Genomic DNA, 23660 nt, shown 5'->3' with positions numbered 1-23660 from the left:
AAAATGCCTTAATTTGTGTCACATTCACGACCTTCCTGGAAGTACCCCCAGGTTAAGAACCCCTGGTCTACTGTGTTAGATATGTTGACACTAGATTGTGACAGATATTCAAATAGCATGTAAATTGTGTCTAACTAACAGGTCTGAGGTTTAGATGTGAACTCAGCAAAGCAGCATCTAAGCAGCACATCTCTGTGTGCATCACACTCAGGGTCAGGACAGGCATTATTACTGTCATGAAAAGTTTATCATAACGCTCTAAATTACAGTACATTCCAGGCATTGATGTTGGTGTTATCTGCTAGTACAGTTCATCAAATACATGGCGTGTGTGTGTGTGTGTGTGTGAGAAGGTGAAAAGGCAGAGATGAAAGTTCAACTAAACCTCCCACATGTGACATACATCATCTATTTTGGTACATCTGGTCATGCTACATTCTGGCCCCACCCACCCACCACTTCTGTAGTGCTGATATGACACCACTGCTGTGGCCTAATAGTATATAATAAAGAATTAATTTATTATAAACAATTGTGCATTATTCATTATACATCTATACAATATTCTAATTTCTCAATTTTTTATGTTGTTCTCTGCCTGTGTGTTGGTGTTATTGTCTCATACATCATCTACACTCTCACAGCTCTAGTAGATGTTCTGTATGTGACGCCGGGGGCGTCGGGACAGAGGCAGCCGGAGACGTGGGTTGGACAGAAGGTGGTTTATTATCCATGGCAACCAGTAACACTCGTAGCGCATACACAGCAAGTAATGCACAGTAAAGCTCGTAGCGCACACACTGTAGATGCAAGGTAAAGCTCGTAGCGCCTACACTGTAGATGCAAGGTAAAGCTCGTAGCGCTCGTAGCGCAAGGTGAAGCTCGTAGCGTACACACACGGTAGGGACGTGCTATCAACCAGAGACGCTCGTGTAGCGGCAATGTGCAGCACTGGACCAGACGACCTGTGGGCTTAAGAAGTGCAAAGTAAACAAGAAACAGGTGCTCAGTATGACGGTGATTGCGACTGTGGGAGTGGCTGCGTGCGCGGGGGTGTGTGCTGGGATCGGCTGCTGGCCGGGTTACGCGCCCTCTGGTGGCGACCCGGCCCCCTCACCGTGACACAGACCCTCCCCCAAGGACCCCTCCCGTCGACTCCCACGCGGTCTTCCCCGTCGCCGCGGAGCTGGCCGGTCTGGATGTTCCCTGTGGAAGTTGGCGATAAGGGAGGGGCCTACCACTTGAGAGGCCGGTATCTAGGAGCGCTCCTCCGGTCCGTATCCGACCCAGTCCACCAGGTACTGTAAGCCACCTTTTCTGCGCCTTGAGTCCAGTAACCTCTCCACGAGGTACGCGGGTCTGTCCGACAACTGCAGCGGCGAGGGCGGCCGTGACGTCGAGGCCTTCTCCAATGCACCTGCTCTGTATGGCTTGAGAGCGGACACATGAAATGCACGCGACACACGTCTGTCTTCGGGCAGACTGATGCGATAAGTAACTGGGTTAAGCCGCCTCAAGATGACGTACGGGCCGGCATATCTCTCCCCCAGTTTACCTCTCCTGCCCAGGCGTCCATCTTCGGTGGAAACCCACACCTTATCCCCTACCTGATAAGATGGGGTCTCTCCCCTCCGACGGTCGGCTTTCCGCTTGAATCGCCTCCCTCAGCCGCTGATGGGTGTTCTCCCACACCCACTCGCTCCTCTTGCACCACTCCTCGACGATGGGCTGGTCTGAGGACGCGGCGTTCCAAGGATAGAGCGGCGGCTGGCGACCGAGCACGCACTCGAACGGTGTCATCCCCGTGCTGGAATGAGTGAGGGAGTTCTGTGCATACTCGGCCCAGGGCAGAAGGGCGCACCATGTGTCCGCGTGCTCGCTGCAGTACGCGCGCAGGAACTTTCCCACCTCCTGGATGCGGGTTCGCTGCCTCGATCTCCCGATCGATCTGCCACTCCAAGACTCCCACGACGCACTCGGGCGTAAGCACCGGCTCCTCGCTCGTCGACTCCGCACTGCCAGGAAAGGACCTAGATAGCGCATCCGCACGCTGGTTCTTCTCTCCTGGCCGGTACGTCACCTGGAACTTGAAACGAGAGAAATACAGAGACCACCTGGCTTGACGGGTCCTGATATATTCCAGGTTTTTGTGGTCAGTAAGCACGGTGAATGGATGCTTAGCTCCCTCCAGCCAGTGTCTCCACTCACCGAACGCCTTGCGCATGGCCAACAACTCACGGTCTCCCACCCCGTAGTTACGCTCGGTGGCGGTGAGCTTCCTCGAGTAGAAGGCTATGGGACAGAGAGAGCTATGCTTCTTCGGTCGCTGTGACAGCACCGCGCCTACTTCCACGTTTGACGCGTCTACCCCCACTATAAAGGGACGGTTAGGATCCGGTTGGTGCAGAACCGGCGCGTCGACAAACGCTTGCTTCAGCTGGTTGAATGCTCTCGTAGATCTCTCTGTCCAGCGAAGCTTAACTCCTCCCCCTCTCAGCATGTCAGTAAGGGGCTCTGCGATCTGACTATATGCGCGAATGAACCACCTGTAGAAATTCGCGAAGCCCAGAAATCTCTGCAGCTCGCGCCGTGTGTGAGGCTGCGTCCATTTCACGACCGCCTCCACCTTCCTGTGCTGCATGTGCACTGAGCCTGGCCTAATGGTGTAACCTAGGAAGTTCATCTCGCTGAGATGGAACTCGCACTTCTCGAGCTTGCAATACAACCGATTGCGCAAGAGCGTGCCCAGAACTGCCCATACATCACGCACATGTTGGTCGTGGGAGGGAGAATAGATCAGAATGTCATCGATGTAAGCGACAACGCATCTATTCAGAAACTCCCTTAAGACCTCATTAATGAACGCCTGGAAGAACGACGGAGCAGATGCCAAGCCATAAGGCAAGACGCGATACTCGTAGTGCCCCGTAGAGGTACTAAACGCCGTCTTCCATTCATCACCCTCGCGTACGCGAATAAGGTTGTAGGCGCTGCGCAGATCTAGTTTAGTGAAGACTTTAGCCTTCCTTAACTGCTCCAGCGCCGACGGCACTAGAGGCAGCGGGTAGGCAAAGTTCACTAAGAGGGAATTGAGCCCTCGGTAATCTACGCATGGCCTCAGCCCACCGTCTTTCTTCTTTACGAAGAAGACACTGGCTGAGGCGGGAGAGGTGGAGGGAGTAATATAGCCCTGAGCGAGAGCCTCCTTAACATACTGAGCCATGACCCGCTCCTCTTCCTGAGAAAGTGGATAGACTCGACCGCGCGGTGGCGTAGTACCTGCCTTGAGGGTGATGTGACAGTCCCAGGGTCGGTGGGGTGGTAACTGGGTGGCCTTGGCAGCGCTGAACACCTCCGCTAGATCACGGAGGATTCGGCCATTTCTCTCTAGGGAGGCCACTCAGGTCCTTGTCCAGTCCCTTGTTATCTCAAGACTGGACTACTGCAACTCCCTACTGGCTGGTCTTCCTATGCATGCCATCAAACCCCTGCAACTGATCCAGAACGCTGCAGCTCGGTTGGTCTTCAACCTTCCCAAGTTCAGCCATGTCACTCCCTTGCTGTCCTCCCTCCACTGGCTTCCGGTAGCTGCCCGCATCAAATATAAAACCCTGGTGCTGGCCTACAAAGCAAAGAATGGTCCAGCTCCTCCTTACTTGATGGCCATGGTAAAACCCAGATGCATACCTAGAGCCCTCCACGCCTCAAGTATGTCTCGTCTTGACCCTCCATCATCCAGGACACATGGAAGACAAGCATCCAGACTTTTCTCTGTCCTGGCTCCAAGGTGGTGGAATGAACTTCCCTTGTGTTTCCGAACATCGGAGTCACTTGCTGTCTTCAGACGCTGACTGAAGACCCACCTCTTTCAAGTGCACTTTGCATAATTATGCTTTGTCTATTGTACTTTATCGTCTCTTTCCTCAGGTATTTGGGTTATAGGAATTGTTTACTGTCTTTTTCCTCAGGGGATGTGTATATTCAGGTATAATTGTTAGGTATCATTTGACTTTCGTCTAGTGGTTTTTCCAGCTTAGAGTACCTTGTGTTCAGGACTATCTATTCTACCTTGGAGATTCCAAGCAACTACATAGCACTTTTGTAAGTCGCTCTGGATAAGAGCGTCTGCTAAATGCCATAAATGTAAATGTAAATCACGGTACGGAGCGGGAATGACTGGGGTGGAGCTGATGTTAGGGCTCTCAACGCTGGTGGATTGCGCGAACACACGGGAGGGAGACCGGGTGCCCTGTAGAGGCGCTACCCACTTCAGCAGCTTACCCGTGGACCAGTCGATAACGGGGTTGTGGAGTTTAAACCAAGGGAGACCTAATGTGATGGAATAGCGTGTGGAAGGGAGTACAAAAAAACTGATCTGTTCCCTTTGGCCCTGAACGTGTATGGTGACTGGTGCAGTGCGGTGAGAAATAAAACCCCCGCCCACAGGTCGCCCGTCCAGTGCGTGCACGCGTCTCGGCTCCTCGAGTTGGATCAGGGGCACCCTCAGCTGCTTAGCGACGCTCCTCCGCATCAGGTTCCCCGAGGCTCCCGTATCCACTAATGCAAACACAGATAAGGACATCGCCCCGTAAGACACTGACGCTTCCCACGTTAAGAGATTTCCCATCAGAGCGATACTCACCCTAGCCCGCCCCCTCCTCGGACCAGCGGTACGAGTGAGGGGGGGGGGGGGCAGCACCCATCTTCATGGGCTCGGCGGGCGTGGTCTCACGGGGCGGTGTGTGCACAGGAGCCTGCGGGGTAGGAGAAAGCGCCGCTCCTTTGCCTCGCTCCTGCAGCAGCCTGTCCATGGTTATGGCCAGGTGCACCATCTGATTAAGGTCTTGTCCCTCGGGCCGACAGCTCAACTCCGCCCTCAGGGCGGGCTTCAACCCCGCCAGGAAGACGTCTGTTTGAGCCGCTTCTCCCCAACCAGTCCTGGCGGCCAGGGTCCGGAACTCCAGAGCGTAGTCTGCGGCGCTTCAGCTTCCCTGCCGTAGCTGTAACAGGCTCTGGCCGCAGACTCTCCCGCGGCTGGGGTGGTTGAAGACCGCCCGCAGCTCGCGAACAAACTGCTCGTAGCTGCGGGTACAGGGCTTCTCCGCGCTGATCTGGGCTGCTCCCCAGTCCAGTGCCTTGCCCTGCAACCTGTTCACCATGAAGCCGACTTTCTCCTTCTCCTCCAGGTGGGGCATGCTGGTAAAATAGAGCTGGCACTGGACCAGGAAGCCCTCACAGCGCTCCGGATCCCCGTTGTAGGGCTCGGGTGGAGGAATCGGCGTTCTCGGCGTGGGAGGGCGCGCAGATGCCTGTACCGTCAGAGCCTGGATGCAGGTCGTCAGGGTATTTACCACTGAGCGGAGCTCCTGGAGCACCTGCTGTTGTCTGCCCAGGATGATGCCTTGATGGGCCAACACCTCTATAGCAGAGGCGCCCTCGCCTCCGGCTGCTCCAGGCTGCACATTCTGTGACGCCGGGGGCGTTGGGACAGAGGCAGCCGGAGATGTGGGTTGGACAGAAGGTGGTTTATTATCCATGGCAACCAGTAACACTCGTAGCGCATACACAGCAAGTAATGCACGGTAAAGCTCGTAGCGCACACACTGTAGATGCAAGGTAAAGCTCGTAGCGCCTACACTGTAGATACAAGGTAAAGCTCGTAGCGCATACACTAGATGCAAGGTGAAGCTCGTAGCGTAGACACACGGTAGGGACGTGCTATCAACCAGAGACGCTTGTGTAGCGGCAATGTGCAGCACTGGACCAGACGACCTGTGGGCTTAAGAAGTGCAAAGTAAACAAGAAACAGGTGCTCAGTATGACGGTGATTGCGACTGTGGGAGTGGCTGCATGCGCGGGGGTGTGTGCTGGGATCGGCTGCTGGCCGGGTTACGCGCCCTCTGGTGGCGACCCGGCCCCCTCACCGTGACACTGTAGATGATTCTATGTGCCACACTGTTAGTTACAGAGGTACAGTAAGAACTGTACAGAGTAAGAACTGTACAGGGACTGTACAATAATTTCTGCTCTTCAAGTTCATGAATGAAAATGAACTCTCAACATCATGCAGCATCAGGCTCCCGTATGCAGTCAAGTTTTCTTCTTCCTGTTTTTGTTTTGGGTCACATGCTCAAAGGGAGACTTCTGCTTGAATTCTCTCTTTAATAAGTGAGTTCACATCTTAATTTTACATATTGTGTCACATGCAGATGCCCAGGAAGCCACATTGGTGAAGGGGTTAGTGAGACACACATATATAGGAGTAGTAGTTTCAGCCAGCAGCTTTTCTCTTAGTTTGATCCAAAGTAATTTGAACATAAACAGCTTCATCTGTCTGAACTGATTTATTTTGCAGAGAGAAAAATGGAAATGAATGAGAATATATATACAAATACAGAAGTTCCTGAAGTCAACAGGTCTGATTCAGACAATGAAGATTCATATGAAAACATGAAGGATGAACTGGAGACTCAGAGGACCAGAAACAAGAAAACTGAGAGATCAGGTCAGTACACTCACATGCTCTCTCTCTCTCTCTCTCTCTCTCTCTCTCTCTCTCTCTCTCATTTCTGTCTTTGAAACAAAAAAGTAAGATACAGTGAGAAACATTATGTGTCCATGATTTACTTCAGTCTTTAATTTCAGTCTTACAGAATGTAACAGAGTAAAAAGAAATATCCACAGCTGACTGTTGTCATGAGAGGACAGAGAGAGACAAACGCCAGGGTGCATAAAGTTGCCATATTGTCAATTTTCACAATATTTCAGGACATCGAGATGAAGGCCAGGGTGGTAGAGGCACATCTTTAATATCCACTGTGCATAAAGTTATTAAATTGCCATATTGTCAATTTTCACCTCAATCAAAATTAGCCCTCTGAAATGTACCCATCTGTGCAATGAGAACACACACACACTAGGGGGTTGTGGTACACACATGCCCAGAGTGGTGCAATGCCCTACTCCAGTGCCTGGGTAACAGTTGGGATTAAGTGTCTTGCTCAAGGGCACTTCAGAATTTAACCCATGACCTTCTGGTCACAAGATTGGTTCCTTTACCACCGTGTCTATCCAAACAGACGGTGATGCTGAAAACACAGGACAGAGTCCAAGGTTCACAATGAACTGAATAATATACTCAAGTCAGTTAAGGAGCAGATCAGAGCTGTAGCAGCAACAGATTTCAGCAGCACATCTGAGTCACAATGCACAGCACTGGAGGCTTGAACCTGGGAGCTTAAATGTGAGTGAGTGACAGGATGTAAATGAGGCACAGTGAGGACACTGATGATGGCAGGACTAGTGGGTGGGAGATTGAGAACAGGGGAGTGGTGTGATATGTGTGGGTGGGTGTGTATATGTCTGAGTGGGTGTCTCTCTTGTGCTTGGGGACCGGCCCTTTTCTGGGACCAGATCCTTTTTAAGGATCATGATTTTAGGATCACTTCCATTTCACTGTTGCATTAATCTTTCACCAAAATATTTTTACATACGCATTAAGTTATGGAGGGTCCAAGATGTGTCAAATACCTGTTCATATACATTAATGGATTAACAGTGATTGTACACTAACTGGTTTAATTGTTGGGAAGTTATTAGCCGTACATCTGCAGACTCTGGCTTTATTCATCCTCCAACAAGATCACACAGCAAAAATATTTCAGCTGTATTATGTCCTGTATCTCCACTGAAATAAGGGCTGAAATCGGAACATAACTTTTCGATAACTCATCAGAGAGTAATGAGAGAGAGAGAGAGAGAGAGAGAGAGAATATATGGTGCAAGTAATGGTAATGGTATAGTGTTACGACTACTCTAGGCTATAGCCCTAACAAAGAATTAGTATATTATGAAAGAGAGACTGTGATAGATATGATGAAAATGATTTATATTTACCGGTATTCAAATTATGGCCAAGGGATGTAACTCCAAGACACGACCCAATGCTCAAAATAAGAAACAAAAACGTCTCTAACCAAAATAATATCGACTACCTAACCTGATGCGTGTTTAAAGAAATATAACAAAACAAAGAGAAAGGGATAACTAAAAGAGCGTCGTGTCCTTTCTTCACGTCTGGGCCAAATTAACAAGCACAATTATATTCACAGATATTTACACTTATACACACTATTTATATACAGATGGGGGGTTGACATATTTGGCTAAAAAAAAGTAAAAAAAAAAATCTCAAATGTAAGTCATGGAAATCACTGGGTTATATTCTATCAACTCTTATATTTCCAAATATATATGTGTCTTGTAGATTTTTCCTTGAATTTTACATTTATTTACTAGTTTACCGTCTTAGTAACTAAATTTGTCATATGGTGTGACATGAATGTTATTGTGAATTAAATTAAAAAGGGATATAATGTAATAATGTAAGTCAATTATCCTGATTCTTTATCATTACTATTTAAAAGTATACCATTTCTCATGTGCAAATATGTTACCTTTTGTATTAATTTACTTCATCAACACTCATAAGAAGACTTTTACTCATAATCTTTCAGTAAACTTCAAATTAGTATGTACAAATTTGTGAGTATCTTGTTATAAAAGTATCAAAATTCATGTAACTATTGCTGACACTATTCCCCATCAGCCACATTGTTGAGTTTATGATTAATTATCAAAATCCTTAATTTTTTTCAAAATTCTGAATGTCACACCAAATTACATGGTGTCACGCCATATGATGAATCATGCCACACAGCAATCTGTATGCAAAAATCTGCTGTGACGCTGGGAGCGTAGCGAAGGACGAGACACAGAATCCCTGCTTCTCTCACGGTCACTTTATTAAGTGCACAGATATTGCGCAATACAGCGCACATGGAACATGTAAACACAGAGACGTGCAACATTAGACAACGACAAGCACAGGACACTGCGCGGGCGCACATTAAATAGACAAACCACATTAGCCCCACGTGATTTACGAGACGAGCCACAGGTGAGACATATTATCACAGGACACAACCATAACCACGAGGATCCACAGACGCAGACGATGCACGTGGACAACGTAAACACACGCCCAAAAGGGAGGGGCCGGGGTCCTCAACGTGACATCTTAATTTACTAAACAACCAAATTTGGTTTGACAAGTGACTGAAATCATTTTTAGTTACAGCAAAATCACAAAATTGTTGAACAGTGAATTCTACTCAACGTAGTGAACAATGCTTATAAGGCATTAAGTAATCCATTTACTGTATTCATTAGATGTTACACTTTTTATTCTAGTCTGCTGAATATTGGTTACACGAATTCTAATAATCTTTGGTAAGTCATTGAACTTTTTTATATTTAATGCATAAATTCATTTAAAAATGAGAATAAGTAAAATGATGATCAAACAGCAAGCTGATATTGTATCATTAAATTCTGTTAAAAGTGTGCCATCGCTCGTCATCTAATGAAATCTGCCTCAAACTAAATAAATAAAGGGAAACATTTGAGTGACAAAATTATGTAGTTTAACATAGATTCAGCTTGAAAATGGGATAGCAGGGATTCACCAATTTGAGTTGGTGTAGATATTAAATGTGAACAATATAATCATATATTATCAAAATATGTTAAAAAGTATAAAATATTCAACAAACTATTAACTATAAAAATGTATCAATACCATTATTTATGTATTTATGCACAGTTTATATCATATAGTGTGACAATGATCATATGGTGTGACAAGAATACCCTGTCACACCTTATGATAATGTGTCACATCATATGAGGTTTCAAGTACTTAGCATGACATTATGCAATGTGCCTTTACGCTAACACAATAAAACCATGCTAACTACAATGTGACAATATAGTTTTAAAGGTAATACTGACTGAAAAGTAATTTAATTTGGGCATTTTTGTGTAAAGTGAGTCACACCAAAAGGGAACTGAAGCAGGATTGCTGGATACTAGGCGTCATACTCGACTCCGACCTATCATTTGATAAATATATAGATAATACTACTAGGATAGCTTTTCTACATCTCCGCAACATTGCCAAATTAAGAAATGCATTATCACAGGATGATGCAGAAAAATTGGTGCACGCCTTTGTTAGCTCTAGACTAGACTACTGCAATTCACTACTGTCAGGATGTTCAAATAAGAATCTAAATAAACTTCAAGTAGTTCAAAATGCCGCAGCTAGAGTTCTGACCAGAACTAGAAAATTTCAGCATATTAGACCAGTCCTATCAGCCCTGCATTGGCTCCCAGTTAAATTTCGTATTGATTTTAAAATTTTATTATTAGCATATAAAGCACTACACGGGCTTGCTCCTGAATACCTCCAGGAACTTATTTCCTACTATGAACCCCCACGTCAACTAAGATCACAGGGTGCTGGTCTGTTATTAGTTCCACAAATTAACAAGGTAACAGCAGGGGGAAGAGCCTTTTCTTATAAGGCCCCCCAGCTTTGGAATAATCTTCCTAAATGTGTCCGGGACTCTGACACAGTCACAATCTTTAAATCTAGGTTGAAAACCCACTTATTTAGTCTAGCGTTTGATAATTAATATCCCCCTTAGATAAAGGTACAGATCCAGGGGTTCATAGACGAAGGGTTTTATGGTAGACTGGGGTGCTGGTGCTGTCATCCTGTCACTGCTCGTGGTCACTCAAGTTTGTTGACAGTGCAGTGGACGGATGCCATTGTCTCAGAATGCCCCCAAGCCTATGTTACCTTCTGGTTCTGCCTTTTTTTTAGCTAGGCTGTAATAATTTAACTTAGTGCCGGAGTTGCTGCCACACTCCAGAAATGTTTATAATTTTACCTGTCCTGTATATGTCCTCATACAGAGCTAATTTTCCCTGTTTCATTTCTCCACATGGCTGCCCGCCTGCTTGAGGAATAATGAGATGAGGAGAGACAAGCGATCCATCCTGGCCGGCCACCTCCTGCCTAACCGGATGCCTACACCATGATGGACATTATTACATATTTTTCGGTCTAAATGGACATTATTGCATCTTTTACATTCTGTCTACATTCTGTCTATATTGTTGTTGTTGTCATGGTGACCGGTGTCGGCCAGAGGAGGATGGGTTCCCCCCCTGAGTCTTGGTTCCTCTCAAGGTTTCTTCCTCTTGCAAAAAACTAGGGAGTTTTTCCTTGCCACTGTCGCCTTTGGCTTGCTCACTGGGGGCTAGGACTCGGCACTTGTAAAGCTGCTTTGTGACAACAACTGTTGTAAAAAGCGCTATATAAATAAAATTTGATTTGATTGATTGATTGATATACTTGATTTTTTTTTTAAACATGAAGAGTGATGACTCACCTTGTAACTTTCAGTGTCTCTCTGAGGCTTTGTTCTATCTATTTGAAATAATTTTACGCGAAAAACGAGAAAACTGAAATACAGAAATTATTCAACATGAAAAAGGGGAAGAAACAAACTAAGGACGCCAGGGAATAAACTGGCTCTCTCACTAAAGAACAGCAACAAAAGGAAAATTACCCAACCCAACCAATAACCCCGATAGAGAAAAAATAAAGAAAAAAACTTGAGAGAAGCCAGAGAGAGTGGCACAGGAGTGGAATCACTTGAACAGACAGAAAAATATAGACATTTCCCAACGCAGCACGAGACCAAGGAGACCAGGCTGAAGGTTGGCAGCAATGACGACATACAACTCAGCAGTGAGGCATTGCCTCTGTCTTCCTTAAGAAGCAAGGAAGACAGGCGCAGGTCATCACTGCTGATTGCGTTGCGGTCTGGCTCGTGGGCTCCCCCCGGTCGTGACAGAAGCCCTGACACACACTGTGGTTTGAACTAGTATAGTGTTATATTAGGTTCTGTAGGCCCCACACATATACACACTGTTTGTGGTCTGAACTAGTATAGTGTTATATTAGGTTCTGTAGGCCCTACACATACACACACTGTTTGTGTTCTGAACTAGTATAGTGTTATATTAGGTTCTGTAGGCCCCACACATATACACACTGTTTGTGGTCTGAACTAGTATAGTGTTATATTAGGTTCTGTAGGCCCTACACATACACACACTGTTTGTGGTCTAAGATCCATGTAAAGTCTTGACTACTCCTCCCAGTTCAACATATGAAACATTGCAATGTATTTACTTAATTCTTAAATATATGATGTATCTTCAGAAACCAACAGTCCAGGGAGCAGATGCTACAGACTGACCGCAGTGTGTCTGGGGCTGCTGTGTATTCTCCTGCTGGTTGCCATCATAGTGATGTGGGTCAAGTTACAGACCAGATACAACAGCCTGACTGCAGAGAGAGACCAGCTACAGAACAGTTACAATAGTGTGATATTAGAGAGAAACCAACAACAGACCAGATACAACAGCCTGACTGCAGAGAGAGACCAGCTACAGACTAGATACAACAGCCTGACTGCAGAGAGAGACAAGCTACAGACCAGATACAACAGCCTGACTGCAGAGAAAGACCAGCTACAGACTAGATACAACAGCCTGACTGCAGAGAAAGACCAGCTACAGACTAGATACAACAGCCTGACTGCAGAGAGAGACAAGCTACAGACTAGATACAACAGCCTGACTGCAGAGAGAGACCAGCTACAGACTAGATACAACAGCCTGACTGCAGAGAGAGACAAGCTACAGACTAGATACAACAGCCTGACTGCAGAGAAAGACCAGCTACAGACTAGATACAACAGCCTGACTGCAGAAAGAGACAAGCTACAGACTAGATACAACAGCCTGACTGCAGAGAGAGACCAGCTACAAAAAGAGAGAGAACTCCAAAAAAAGTTTTTTGAAAAGGGTAAGTGATCATTTGCATACTATTACAGTCTTATGCACTCAAGAAAATTATATTATACATTATATCCTGTATATGTACATATAGAGACATCAGTGTTTCAAAGTTGATTATCATCAACATGCTAAGACATTTTCTAAATCATTTGGGCACCACTGGAGGTGCAACAGGCTAGTAGTGTGAAAATTATATTGTATTATGCTGTTTGTAATGTTAGCAAGTACATTTTGCTTTTGTCCTTTGCTTTTCTGTCCATGTAATTCAACAATGAAATGATTCCTGTATATGTACATATCGAGACATCAGTGTGTCATCAACAACATGATGAGACATTTTTTAAATCATTTGGGCACCACTGGAGGTGTAACACACTGGAAAATATACCTGAACTTTCCATTAAAAACAAGAAAAATCACTACTGCTACATTTCACTGTCATAATCATAGTATTGTAGAAAGTATTTATTTGCATTAATGACGTTACATGTGAGAACAGGATAAACAATTATCAAAGCAAAAATAATTTGTCCAAGCCAGATGGAGAATCCAAAAACCAGAGAGTAATGCCAGTAAACAAACACTAAACAAAAAACAAAATAGAATGACAAAAATTACAAGGCAAGCAAGTCAAAAGTTATAATAATAATAATAATAATAATAATAATAATAATAATAAAATAAACCCAAAATTGCTAGGCAAAGTCTTAATCCAAAAGTCCAGCAGGGTCACAACAAAATACCGCAGAGTAAATTGCTCAGTACACACTTAGCAAAAGAAACAGTGACAGAACTTTGCCAGAAGATTAATAGACTGTAAGGGTTAGCTGTGGCGCACTACCGCTACCAACCACTAGGGCCAATTGATTGTGGGGCAATCAAGCCTAATAAACTCACCTGGTGGCCTGGCTTTATAAAGCCTGGGAAATCAGACTCGCGTTGCTGTGTTTTGGTTCAGTGTACTGACATACAGACTTGCTGGTAATTTTGGTAGGAGCCCTACAGATTTTCCCCTCAAGCTCCTTTTCTCTCCCTACTCGAGTTATTTTCTTCCTCAAGTTGTCCCTCCCGTGTTTGATCTTTCTTGAGTCTCTCCTCTAGTGCCAAGTCATTTGCAAAATATAGAGAACGAATTTATCCTCTCTTTTCCCTTGTTATATATCTTTTAGTTGGGAACTTACTCTTAATTAATCCTTCCTCTAGTCCAGGGGTGGCCAACCCGCCAGAGACCTAGAGCCAATTTTTTTACTGTGTTACGGCCAAGAGCCACATCATGCATGGTCGAGTGAAAGCTGTTGAGCAGGGGGGGTGGCGAGTTTAAATTATTAGCTGTGAAGACAGTCAAATGCGTGTTTTCCACTACGGCGATTTTAAAAGTATTAGCGGCTCGCTAGGCTTGTAAACAAACCACGCACCACGAAAATGTAGCGGTGTGTCGCCCCGTTTGTGCAGGTGAGCCCGCGGACCGGCTGGGGAGCCACATGAAACCTGGCAAAGAGCCGCATGCGGCTCGCGAGCCGCGGGTTGGCCACCCCTGCTCTAGTCCTAAGTCCCAGTCTCAGCTGTTCAAGTGTTATTTATTTCTCACCTCCCAATTGACACTGTAAGTTAAGCACTTGGGTCCTACTACTAACATAAGCCCCAGTGGCCTGTGCTGTATCACCACAGATGGCCAGGGCCCCACGTGACATAGACACCCACAGGAAGTACATATATGGAAGTGGACTACATATACACATGCCAGAAGAGAGGGGTTCGGGGACAAACATGACAAAGACAAGCAATTTATTATCAAAGCAAAAATAATTTGTCAGTCAGAGGGAGAATCCAAAAAACAAAAGCCGGTAAAAAAATACCAAACACAAAAAATGAAACAGAAGTCGCTCTGGATAAGAGCGTCTGCTAAATGCCGTAAATGTAAATGTAAATGTAAAGACAAATATTACAAGGCAAGCAAGTCAAAATTTATAATAATAATAATAATAATAATAATAATAATAATAATACAAATCTAAATCCAATATTGCTAGGCAAAATCTAATTCCAAAAGCACAGCAGGGTCACAATACAATAACGCAGAGTAAATTGCTCAGTACGCACTTGGCAAAAGACAGTGACAGAACGTTGCCAGTTTGCCAGATGAATAGACAAGTATTAGAAGACAGATATATACAGCCATAAATGAATGAGGATTCTGGTGAGTGTCACGGAACAGCTCCGGACCCTTCCCTTTGGGCGTGTGTTCATGTTGTCTGCGTCGGAACCGTAGGTGTGGCTTGTCATGTGCCCCCCCCCCCCCCCTGTCAGTCTTGTCTTTTGTTTTGTCCTCTGTGTTTGAGTGTCTTTTATTTTGACACTTCCTGGTTGTTTCTGTTTTCACACCCCTGCCGTGTTCCCTGCCCCTCGTTATCACCTTCAGGTGTGTCTTGTTATGTCCCTTGTTTAGTTGATGTATTTAAGGGCGTACTCACACTAGGCACGGTTTGCTGGATCCGTGCTGGGGCCCGGTTATCCCCCCTCCCCACTCCCCCGCTGGCCTGCACTCACACTCGCTTCAGCAACCCGGCCCGAGCACGCTTACGTCATCACAACGCCGCTTTATTTGGAAAAAAAGCGCGCTCGCACAACACTATAGAGTTCACGATTCTCTTTTTATTGTATTTTTGGAGTCGTTTTGGGAGTGCAGAAACACGGTGCAAGCACAGATTTATCGATAATTTAACACAACGATTGTCTGCTAATCGCTTTGCCGCTATGACTGTTTAACGTGAGCGTCGCATCACTGATGTCATGTTTGAGTTCCAGCGAAATGAACCAATCAGACGAGGCACCAAGCGGGCCCGGGCACGGATAGCGCTCACACTAGAAGCGAACCGTGCCCGAGTCCACATGAATCGTGCCCTGGCCCACCTCTTCAAAGCGGGCCCGAGCACGGTTAACTGATCCGGGCCCGGGCACGGTTGGAGCGCTCACACTAGCCAAACGAACCGTGCTTCGGCAGGCAACCGTGCCCGGGCCCGGATCGCAGAGCCTAGTGTGAGTACGCCCTAAGTCCTGTGTTTGGTCTCTGTGGTTGTGGTTTATTGTAGCATGTACGTGAACGTTGTATGTTATCAGTTGTGAGCTATAGGTCTGTTGTTCTAGTCATGAGTAGTGGTTTGTGTCTGGTTTGTTCCAGCTCTCTATGTCTTCTTGTGTTAACCTTCTTAGCATTGTTTGGTCCTTGTATGAGTCGTGTGTTGGAGGCTTTGTGTAGTTTGTGAACGTTATTAAGTTGTATAGTGCATGTTGTAAGTAGTATGCAGTGAGTTGTACGTCTTGTGGTGATTACTGGTTTTTGTTTATGGCTTTTGTGGTTCTTGTTCCTTCTGTTTGTGTTTTTGCTTTTGTGTCACTTTTAGTCTTTGTATAAGTTGTTACTTCGTGTATTAGACATTCTTATTAAAACACCTTAAAATCTGCATTTGCGTCCCACCTGTTCAGCCACAACCGTTACATGGCTGTGTGTGTGCGCGTGTTCGTCTGTCTCACCTGTGGCTTGTCTCGTGATCACTGGGGAAAGTGTAGTTCATCTATTTAATGTGCGTTCGCGCAATGTCTCGTGCTCGTCTTTGTCGTAAGCCCGTGTTAATTCAGTGTAGTGTGTGTTGTATTGCTGATTGCGCTGCTTGTTTAAGTGTGCTAATAAATGTGTGTGTGTGTGTGCTGTACAAACCACCTGCCTCGTCGTACCTGCCATCCAACGTTACAGTGAGGATGAGTAAATAATTGATGGTTGGTTTAGTGTTCCAAGCTATGAATAGAATTCTGGAAAGTGTAGTGATCTTGGAGAAAAAAAAATGGGAGAAGCTGGTAGCGTGACACACAGTAATGTTTACTTGAGATCTATAGTGTTCAATATATTAACTTTATTTTAAGATTTTTTTAAAATCAAAATCAAATCAAATATATTTGTATAGCGCTTTTCACAACACTTTTTTTACAGCTGTATATCACTTCAAAATGTTTACCTTTCCTAAGGAAATATCCTGAGTACTTGTTTACCAACTGATTGTTTATATATATATTTCTGGAAATACAATCAAAAGAAAAAGTAGACAAGGCTGGAGATGCACTTTTCTTCTCCTGTTTAAGACCTTGAGATTAATTAAAAAATTTATCTAGGCTGGCTGTCATCATGTGACTGTTGTGGAAAATGTGTAACTAAATTATACAATATATAACCAATATTATACTAACCAAATTATACTATATATACAGATAATTTTTGCACACAGGGATGGTTATTCTTCAGATCCAGTATGTACTACATCTCTACTGAAGAAAAGACCTGGAGTGAGAGCAGACAGGACTGCAGCATCAGAAGAGGACACCTGGTGATCATAAACAGCAGACAGGAACAGGTGAGAGAGAGACCATTGCTCTGATCAGCTGTATCTTTTGGTTTCATGCGATCACAATGACAGGAGTTCATCATTCAGAAACTGGGGAACAGTCGAGCTTGGATTGGTCTGACGGATGTAGAGAAAGGAGGAGTCTGGAAATGGGTGGATGGCACAGCACTGACCACTGAGTAAGAGAATGAGAGCAGAATCACAGCACTGACCACTGGGTAAGAGAATGAGAGCAGAATCACAGCACTGACCACTGGGTAAGAGAATGAGATCAGAATCACAGCACTGACCACTGGGTAAGAGAATGAGAGCAGAATCACAGCACTGACCACTGGGTAAGAGAATGAGAGCAGAATCACAGCACTGACCACTGGGTAAAAGAATGAGATCAGAATCACAGCACTGACCCCTGGGTAAAAGAATGAGAGCAGAATCACAGCACTGACCACTGGGTAAGAGAATGAGATCAGAATCACAGCACTGACCACTGGGTAAGAGAATGAGAGCAGTATCACAGCACTGACCACTGGGTAAGAGAATGAGAGCAGAATCACAGCACTGACCACTGGGTAAGAGAATGAGAGCAGTATCACAGCACTGACCACTGGGTAAGAGAATGAGATCAGAATCACAGCACTGACCCCTGGGTAAAAGAATGAGATCAGAATCACAGCACTGACCCCTGGGTAAAAGAATGAGATCAGAATCACAGCACTGACCCCTGGGTAAAAGAATGAGATCAGAATCACAGCACTGACCACTGGGTAAGAGAATGAGAGCAGTATCACAGCACTGACCACTGGGTAAGAGAATGAGATCAGAATCACAGCACTGACCACTGGGTAAGAGAATGAGATCAGAATCACAGCACTGACCACTGGGTAAGAGAATGAGAGCAGAATCACAACACTGACCACTGGGTAAGAGAATGAGATCAGAATCACAAGGTGACATGCATATTGTAAAGAGAATTTTTAGAGGTAAATATAATCATGGTGTAAATTTCACTTCACGGATGAAAGGAACAAAATTATCTGTTTTCAGTTTCTGGGATCAGGGAGAACCGAATAATAGCAACAATAATGAGGACTGTGCAGAGATTTGGGGTTTTCAACAAAAACAGGGCTGGAACGACAGACCGTGCTTTCAGAAAGGACATTGGATCTGTGAAAAAAGCATTTTTAGTGATTAGGCTGTAAAACTGGTAGGACAACACGCACAACGATACAAACTCAATTACTTGAATCCACATACTCAATTAAATGTGCTTTAAATTGTCTTATTTTGTCTAGCAGGTAAGCATTGTCATTTAACTACAGTAAAAAATACAGAAATTTTTATTATGTTTCCCTGGTATATTAGATCCCCCCCTGGAACATTGATGCCCTGAAGTCCCCTCAAGACCACAGGAGCTTGCCTGCTTGCCATTTCACAGTTCTTTTATCTTATTAAGAAAATGTCTTTATAGACATGCTTAATACACATGTTTTCTTGAAGCTGGTGTAGAAGCACCTACCCTATCACAACCTTGAATTTAAGAACAGGATATAACCTCTACTCATCATTTGAATACCTTTTCAATGTCACTTGTCACAGAGTTCAGCACAGTTCTTACTCATGTAAAAGTCCATAAATACACAAACAGAAAAGGTGAAGTCCAAAAATTAATCACAGGCTTGGCTTGGCATCTTGACAACCACAGCCCACTGGCCGTGTGCAACTGAGTGATGTAAAGAACATTCTTGAAGAGTTTAATCATTTAAGGAAACAAAAAACCGACCTGTTCCATAAAAACAGCATCTAAGCAACAATTCTATTTCCTGTACTGATGGTAAAACGATACTGAGGCTTCCGAGCTTGTGTAATGTGTATATATATGTTGAAGTTATATATAAAAAGTTATAAATATTGTGACAGGCAAGGAAAGTGCAAAAATAAAGGAAGTGATTATGCCAGTCTCAGGGATGAATGGAATTTAATAAGTATAATTTGATGGGGTATTGTGAAGAAGATGATCACCTCCATGTCATGCCGCATTGATGCAGTAATTTGTGCAAAATGAGCCCTGACCAAGTACTGATCAAAGTTACTGTACACACTTTTCAGTAAGCCAACATAATAATTTTTTCAGTTGGTCTTTTCAGTTGGTCTTCTAATTCTAATTTTCTGATAACGACTTGTTTTCATTGGCTGTAGGCCATAATCATCAATATTAACAGAAATAAACACTTGAAATAGATCACTGTGTCATGAATCTATATATGCTTAATATGCTTAACTTTTTGTAGTGGTTTGCAGAAATAAATATATTGATTTTATATATATATACACTACCATTCAAAAGTTTGGGGTCACTTAGAAATTTTCTTATTTTTGAAAGAAATCAGTTTTTTTTCAATTTAGCTAACATTAAATGCATCAAAAACACAGTCTATACATTATTAATGTGGTAAATGACTATTCTAGCTGTAAACGTCTGGTTTTTAATGCAATATCTACATAGATATCTACATTTCCAACAACCATCACTCCAGTGTTCTAATGGTACATTGTGTTTGCTAACTAAGGAGGCTATTGGATATTTAGAAAACCCTTGAAAACCCTTGTGCAAGTAGGTTAGCACAGCTGAAAACAGTTTTGCTGATTAGAGAAGCTATAAAACTGACCTTCCTTTAAGCTAGTTGAGAATCTGGAGCATTACAATTGTTGGTTCGATTAAACTAACAAAATGGCCAGAAAAAGACAACTTTCAATTGAAACTCGACAGTCTATTCTTGTTCTGAGAAATGAAGTCTATTCCATGCGAGACATTGTCAAGAAACTGAAGATTTCCTACAATGGTGTGTACTACTCTCTTCAGAGGAGAGCACAGACAGGCTCTAACCAGAGTAAAAGGAGAAGTGGAAGGCCCCGCTGCACAACTGAGCAAGAAGACAAGTACATTAGAGTCTCAAGTTTGAGAAATCGACGCCTCACAGGTCCTCAACTGGCAGCTTCATTAAATAGTACCCGCAAAACGTCATTGTCAATGTCTACAGTGAAGAGGCGACTCCGAGATGCTGGCCTTCAGGGCAGAGTGGCAAAGAAAAAGCCATATCTGGGACTGGCTAACAAAAGAAAAAGATTAATATGGGCAAAAGAACACAGACATTGGACAGAGGAAGATTGGAAAAAAGTGTTATGAACAGACGAATCAAAGTTTGAGGTGTTTGGATCACACAGACGAACACTTGTGGGACGCAGAACAACAGAAAAGATGCTGGATGAGTGCCTGACACCATCTGTCAAACATGGTGGAGGTAATGTGATGGTCTGGGGTTGCTTTGGTGCTGATAAAGTGGGATATTTGTACAAGGTAAAAGGGATTTTGAATAAGGAAGGCTATCACTCCATTTTGCAACACCATGCCATACCCTGTGGACAGCGCTTGATTGGAGCCAATTTCATCCTGCAACAGGACAATGACCCAAAGCAAACCTCCAAATTATGCACAAACTATTTAGAGAAGAAGCAGGCAGTTGGTGTTTTATCTGTAATGGAGTGGCCAGCGCAGTCACCAGATCTCAACACCATTGAGCTGTTGTGGGAGCAGCTTGACCGCATGGTACGAAAAAAGTGCCCATCAACCCAATCAAACTTGTTGGAGCAGCTTCTGGAAGCATGGGGTGAAATTTCCCCAGATTACCTCAGCAAATTAACAGCTAGAATGCCAAAGGTCTGCAATGCTGTAATTGCTGCTAAGGGAGCATTCTTTGACGAAAGCAAAGTTTAAAGTAGAAAATTATATTAAAAAATAAATAAATAAACATTATTTTTACCTTGTCAATGTCTAGACTAAATTTCTATTCTTTTTGCAGCTCAAGCAAGGTGGTCTGGGTTTGATTCTTGGTCCACTCTGTGTGGAGTTTGCATGTGTGGAGTTTGCATGTGCCTATGTGGGTTTTCTCTGTGTACTCTGGTTTCCTCCCACAGTCCAAAGACATGTGTGTTAGGTTGATTGGTCACTAATTTGCCCAAAGGTGTGTGTGTGTGTGTTGGCCAAGTTGGGATTGGTTTCAGCCCCTACTGTAACCCGACTAGCAGGATTAAGTGGTACAGATAATGGATGGATGTATGGATGGACCAGTAAGTGTAGAGCAGAACCGCTGCTGCCCCCTGCTGGAGTTCAGAGACCCTGCATCAGTGGGGCAGCCTCAACAACATAAACAGCTACCTGACTGCACTGAGAACACAACTAGGTGCTGAAATCTCTTTATATAACTCGAACATCATAAACAATAAACAGTCAATGAAATTGCATTAACCCTTCTCTTATGTTAGACGGGGTACATAATTCTTAGGGTCTCGAATTAAATCGGCCTGAAAATTCGTGTTTCTCACCTCATAGCTAACTTAGTATGTGTTTAAATCCATGTAACCACAGTTTTCAATTTCAGGGTTTCATTTTTTTGGCTCCATACACTTTTTATCTCACAATATACCATTCGTTTTCATTTTAACAAACGATTTAAATTCACAAAAGTGAATTTCCTATAGTAAAGAAAAGGGTTACGGATATTATATTATTTGAGTCATTATTTGAGACTAATAAACTGTTATCAGAGCACACTGTCCAAAAATTGCTCGTTTTCATTTTTAACTCATTATTATATATAGTGATATCTGTGCTGTTACAGGTCAACTGTGATCCATATAGATAGAACAAAGGCAAAAAGTCCTTTTCATAAAATCTTGAACTTTATTTTTACACAGACTATCAAGTGCAAATTTGAACAATGACCAGAACAATGACCAGAACAACAAGCAGAACAATGACCATAACAATGACCATAACAACAAGCAGAGCAATGACCATATCAATGACCATAACAATGACCATAACAACAAGCAGAGCAATGACCATATCAATGCCCAGAACAATGACCATAACAATTGTTTGTGTGTGTAAACTATAAACATTGAAAAACAAAATTTTGTATGTGTGCAAGTGTGTGTGTGTGTGTGTGTGTACGTATGTATCAATATTCTGCATGAAAGTTTGTGTTCCAGACGTAGAGGGCTAGGGTAGGTTGTGTGTGTGTATGTGTGTGGGTATATGCAGGCCCGTTGACAGTCTTGCTGGGGCCCGGGACAAGAAAGTTTCATGTGCCCCCCCCCCCCCCCCCCCCCCCCGGCTTACGTCATTTGAATTTTCTCTGTAGCAGACAATCCTTGTGTTAGGTCATAGTATATAATATAGTCACACATCAAAGCTGTTTCTGACAGCTGACTGGTTTATACTTGACGCGGCGCGAGCGGCGCGAGGGTCCGCGCGGCGAAAATAACGTAATCGCAGTGGCACCGAACGTGCGCGAGGGTCTCGATTCGCGAGGTCGTGCACCTCTCGGATTTTGTAACTTCGCGCGCGCCGCGCTTCAGCGCAATGAACAAAGTCACGTTTGCAGGGTTCATACCAATGATCTATATTGGTTCATACACCTTTATAAGGTGGAATTCAAGCACTTGTACGTAACTTTAAAGGTCCATTTCAATATTTCCCTGAACGCTAAACTTAATTAAGTTAAATATTTATACATATACTCGAAATAATTCGCTTTTTATTTACATTATTTAATGGTTGTTTATTTTCAAAACGCCCAATCTTAACGTCTTCACGTTCTCTCATGTTTCTTCCTGGAATTACATTTGTTGTGAAACAAAGTAGTACTTTAGCCTAAATTCCAGCACTTTTCAAACCTGGAACACAATGCATCAAAATACATTAAAATTCGTCAGGTAAAAGTTTTTACTTTCTTTTCTGCGCTCCAGATTTCTGTTTACTTTAACGGTCGGTGCTGGATCAAACCATTTTTCAGTGGGAGGCGGGGGTGTATGCACTTAATGGAAAATATGCAGATAGGTAAAAAACATATATATTTTAGCCATTGAGCTTATTTTGAGTACAACATTTTATATTAATGAAAGATTTCAAGATTATTTAAAATTATAGGCTTTAAATAAAAAATAAATTGCTGGGCTCTTTGATGGGCCCCCCTGGCCCTGGGGCCCGGGACAACAGACCCGGTTGTCCCCCCCTGTCGACGGGGCTGGGTATATGTATGTGGTGTGGTGTGTGTGTGTGTGGTAGGTGTATGTGTGTGGGTATATGTATGTGGTGTGGTGGGTGTGGGGGTATGTGTGTGGGAGTGTGGTAGGTGTATGTGTGTGGGTATATGTATGTGGTGTGGTGTGTGGGTGTGTGTGGTAGGTGTATGTGTGTGGGTGTATGTATGTGGTGTGTGTGTGTGTGGTAGGTGTATGTGTGTGGGTATATGTATGTGGTGTGGTGTGTGTGTGGTAGGTGTATGTGTGTGGGTATATGTATGTGGTGTGGTGTGTGTGTGTGTGTGGTAGGTGTATGTGTGTGGGTATATGTATGTGGTGTGGTGTGTGTGTGTGTGGTAGGTGTATGTGTGTGGGTATATGTATGTGGTGTGGTGTGTGTGT

At 44.0% G+C, this 23660-nt stretch overlaps 1 protein-coding gene across 1 annotated transcript in view; it reads left to right on the top strand.

Annotated features, from left to right (window-relative positions):
- The first annotated feature begins 6295 nt into the window (after nucleotides 1-6295).
- LOC143510054 (uncharacterized) overlaps nucleotides 6296-23660 on the top strand; it is a 118176-nt gene continuing 100811 nt past the window's right edge. Inside the window, exons 1-2 of the mRNA XM_076999090.1 lie at nucleotides 6296-6505; nucleotides 12140-12787. Coding sequence (XP_076855205.1) covers nucleotides 6364-6505; nucleotides 12140-12787 — 790 coding nt within the window. The 5' untranslated portion in view covers nucleotides 6296-6363. The remainder of the gene's footprint in view (nucleotides 6506-12139; nucleotides 12788-23660) is intronic.

Source organism: Brachyhypopomus gauderio, chromosome 1 (genome assembly GCF_052324685.1).
Source record: "Brachyhypopomus gauderio isolate BG-103 chromosome 1, BGAUD_0.2, whole genome shotgun sequence".
In the NCBI taxonomy this organism is placed as follows: domain Eukaryota; kingdom Metazoa; phylum Chordata; class Actinopteri; order Gymnotiformes; family Hypopomidae; genus Brachyhypopomus; species Brachyhypopomus gauderio.
Note: the sequence above shows the minus strand (reverse complement) of the source record. Positions and strands in the feature narration are given on the sequence as shown.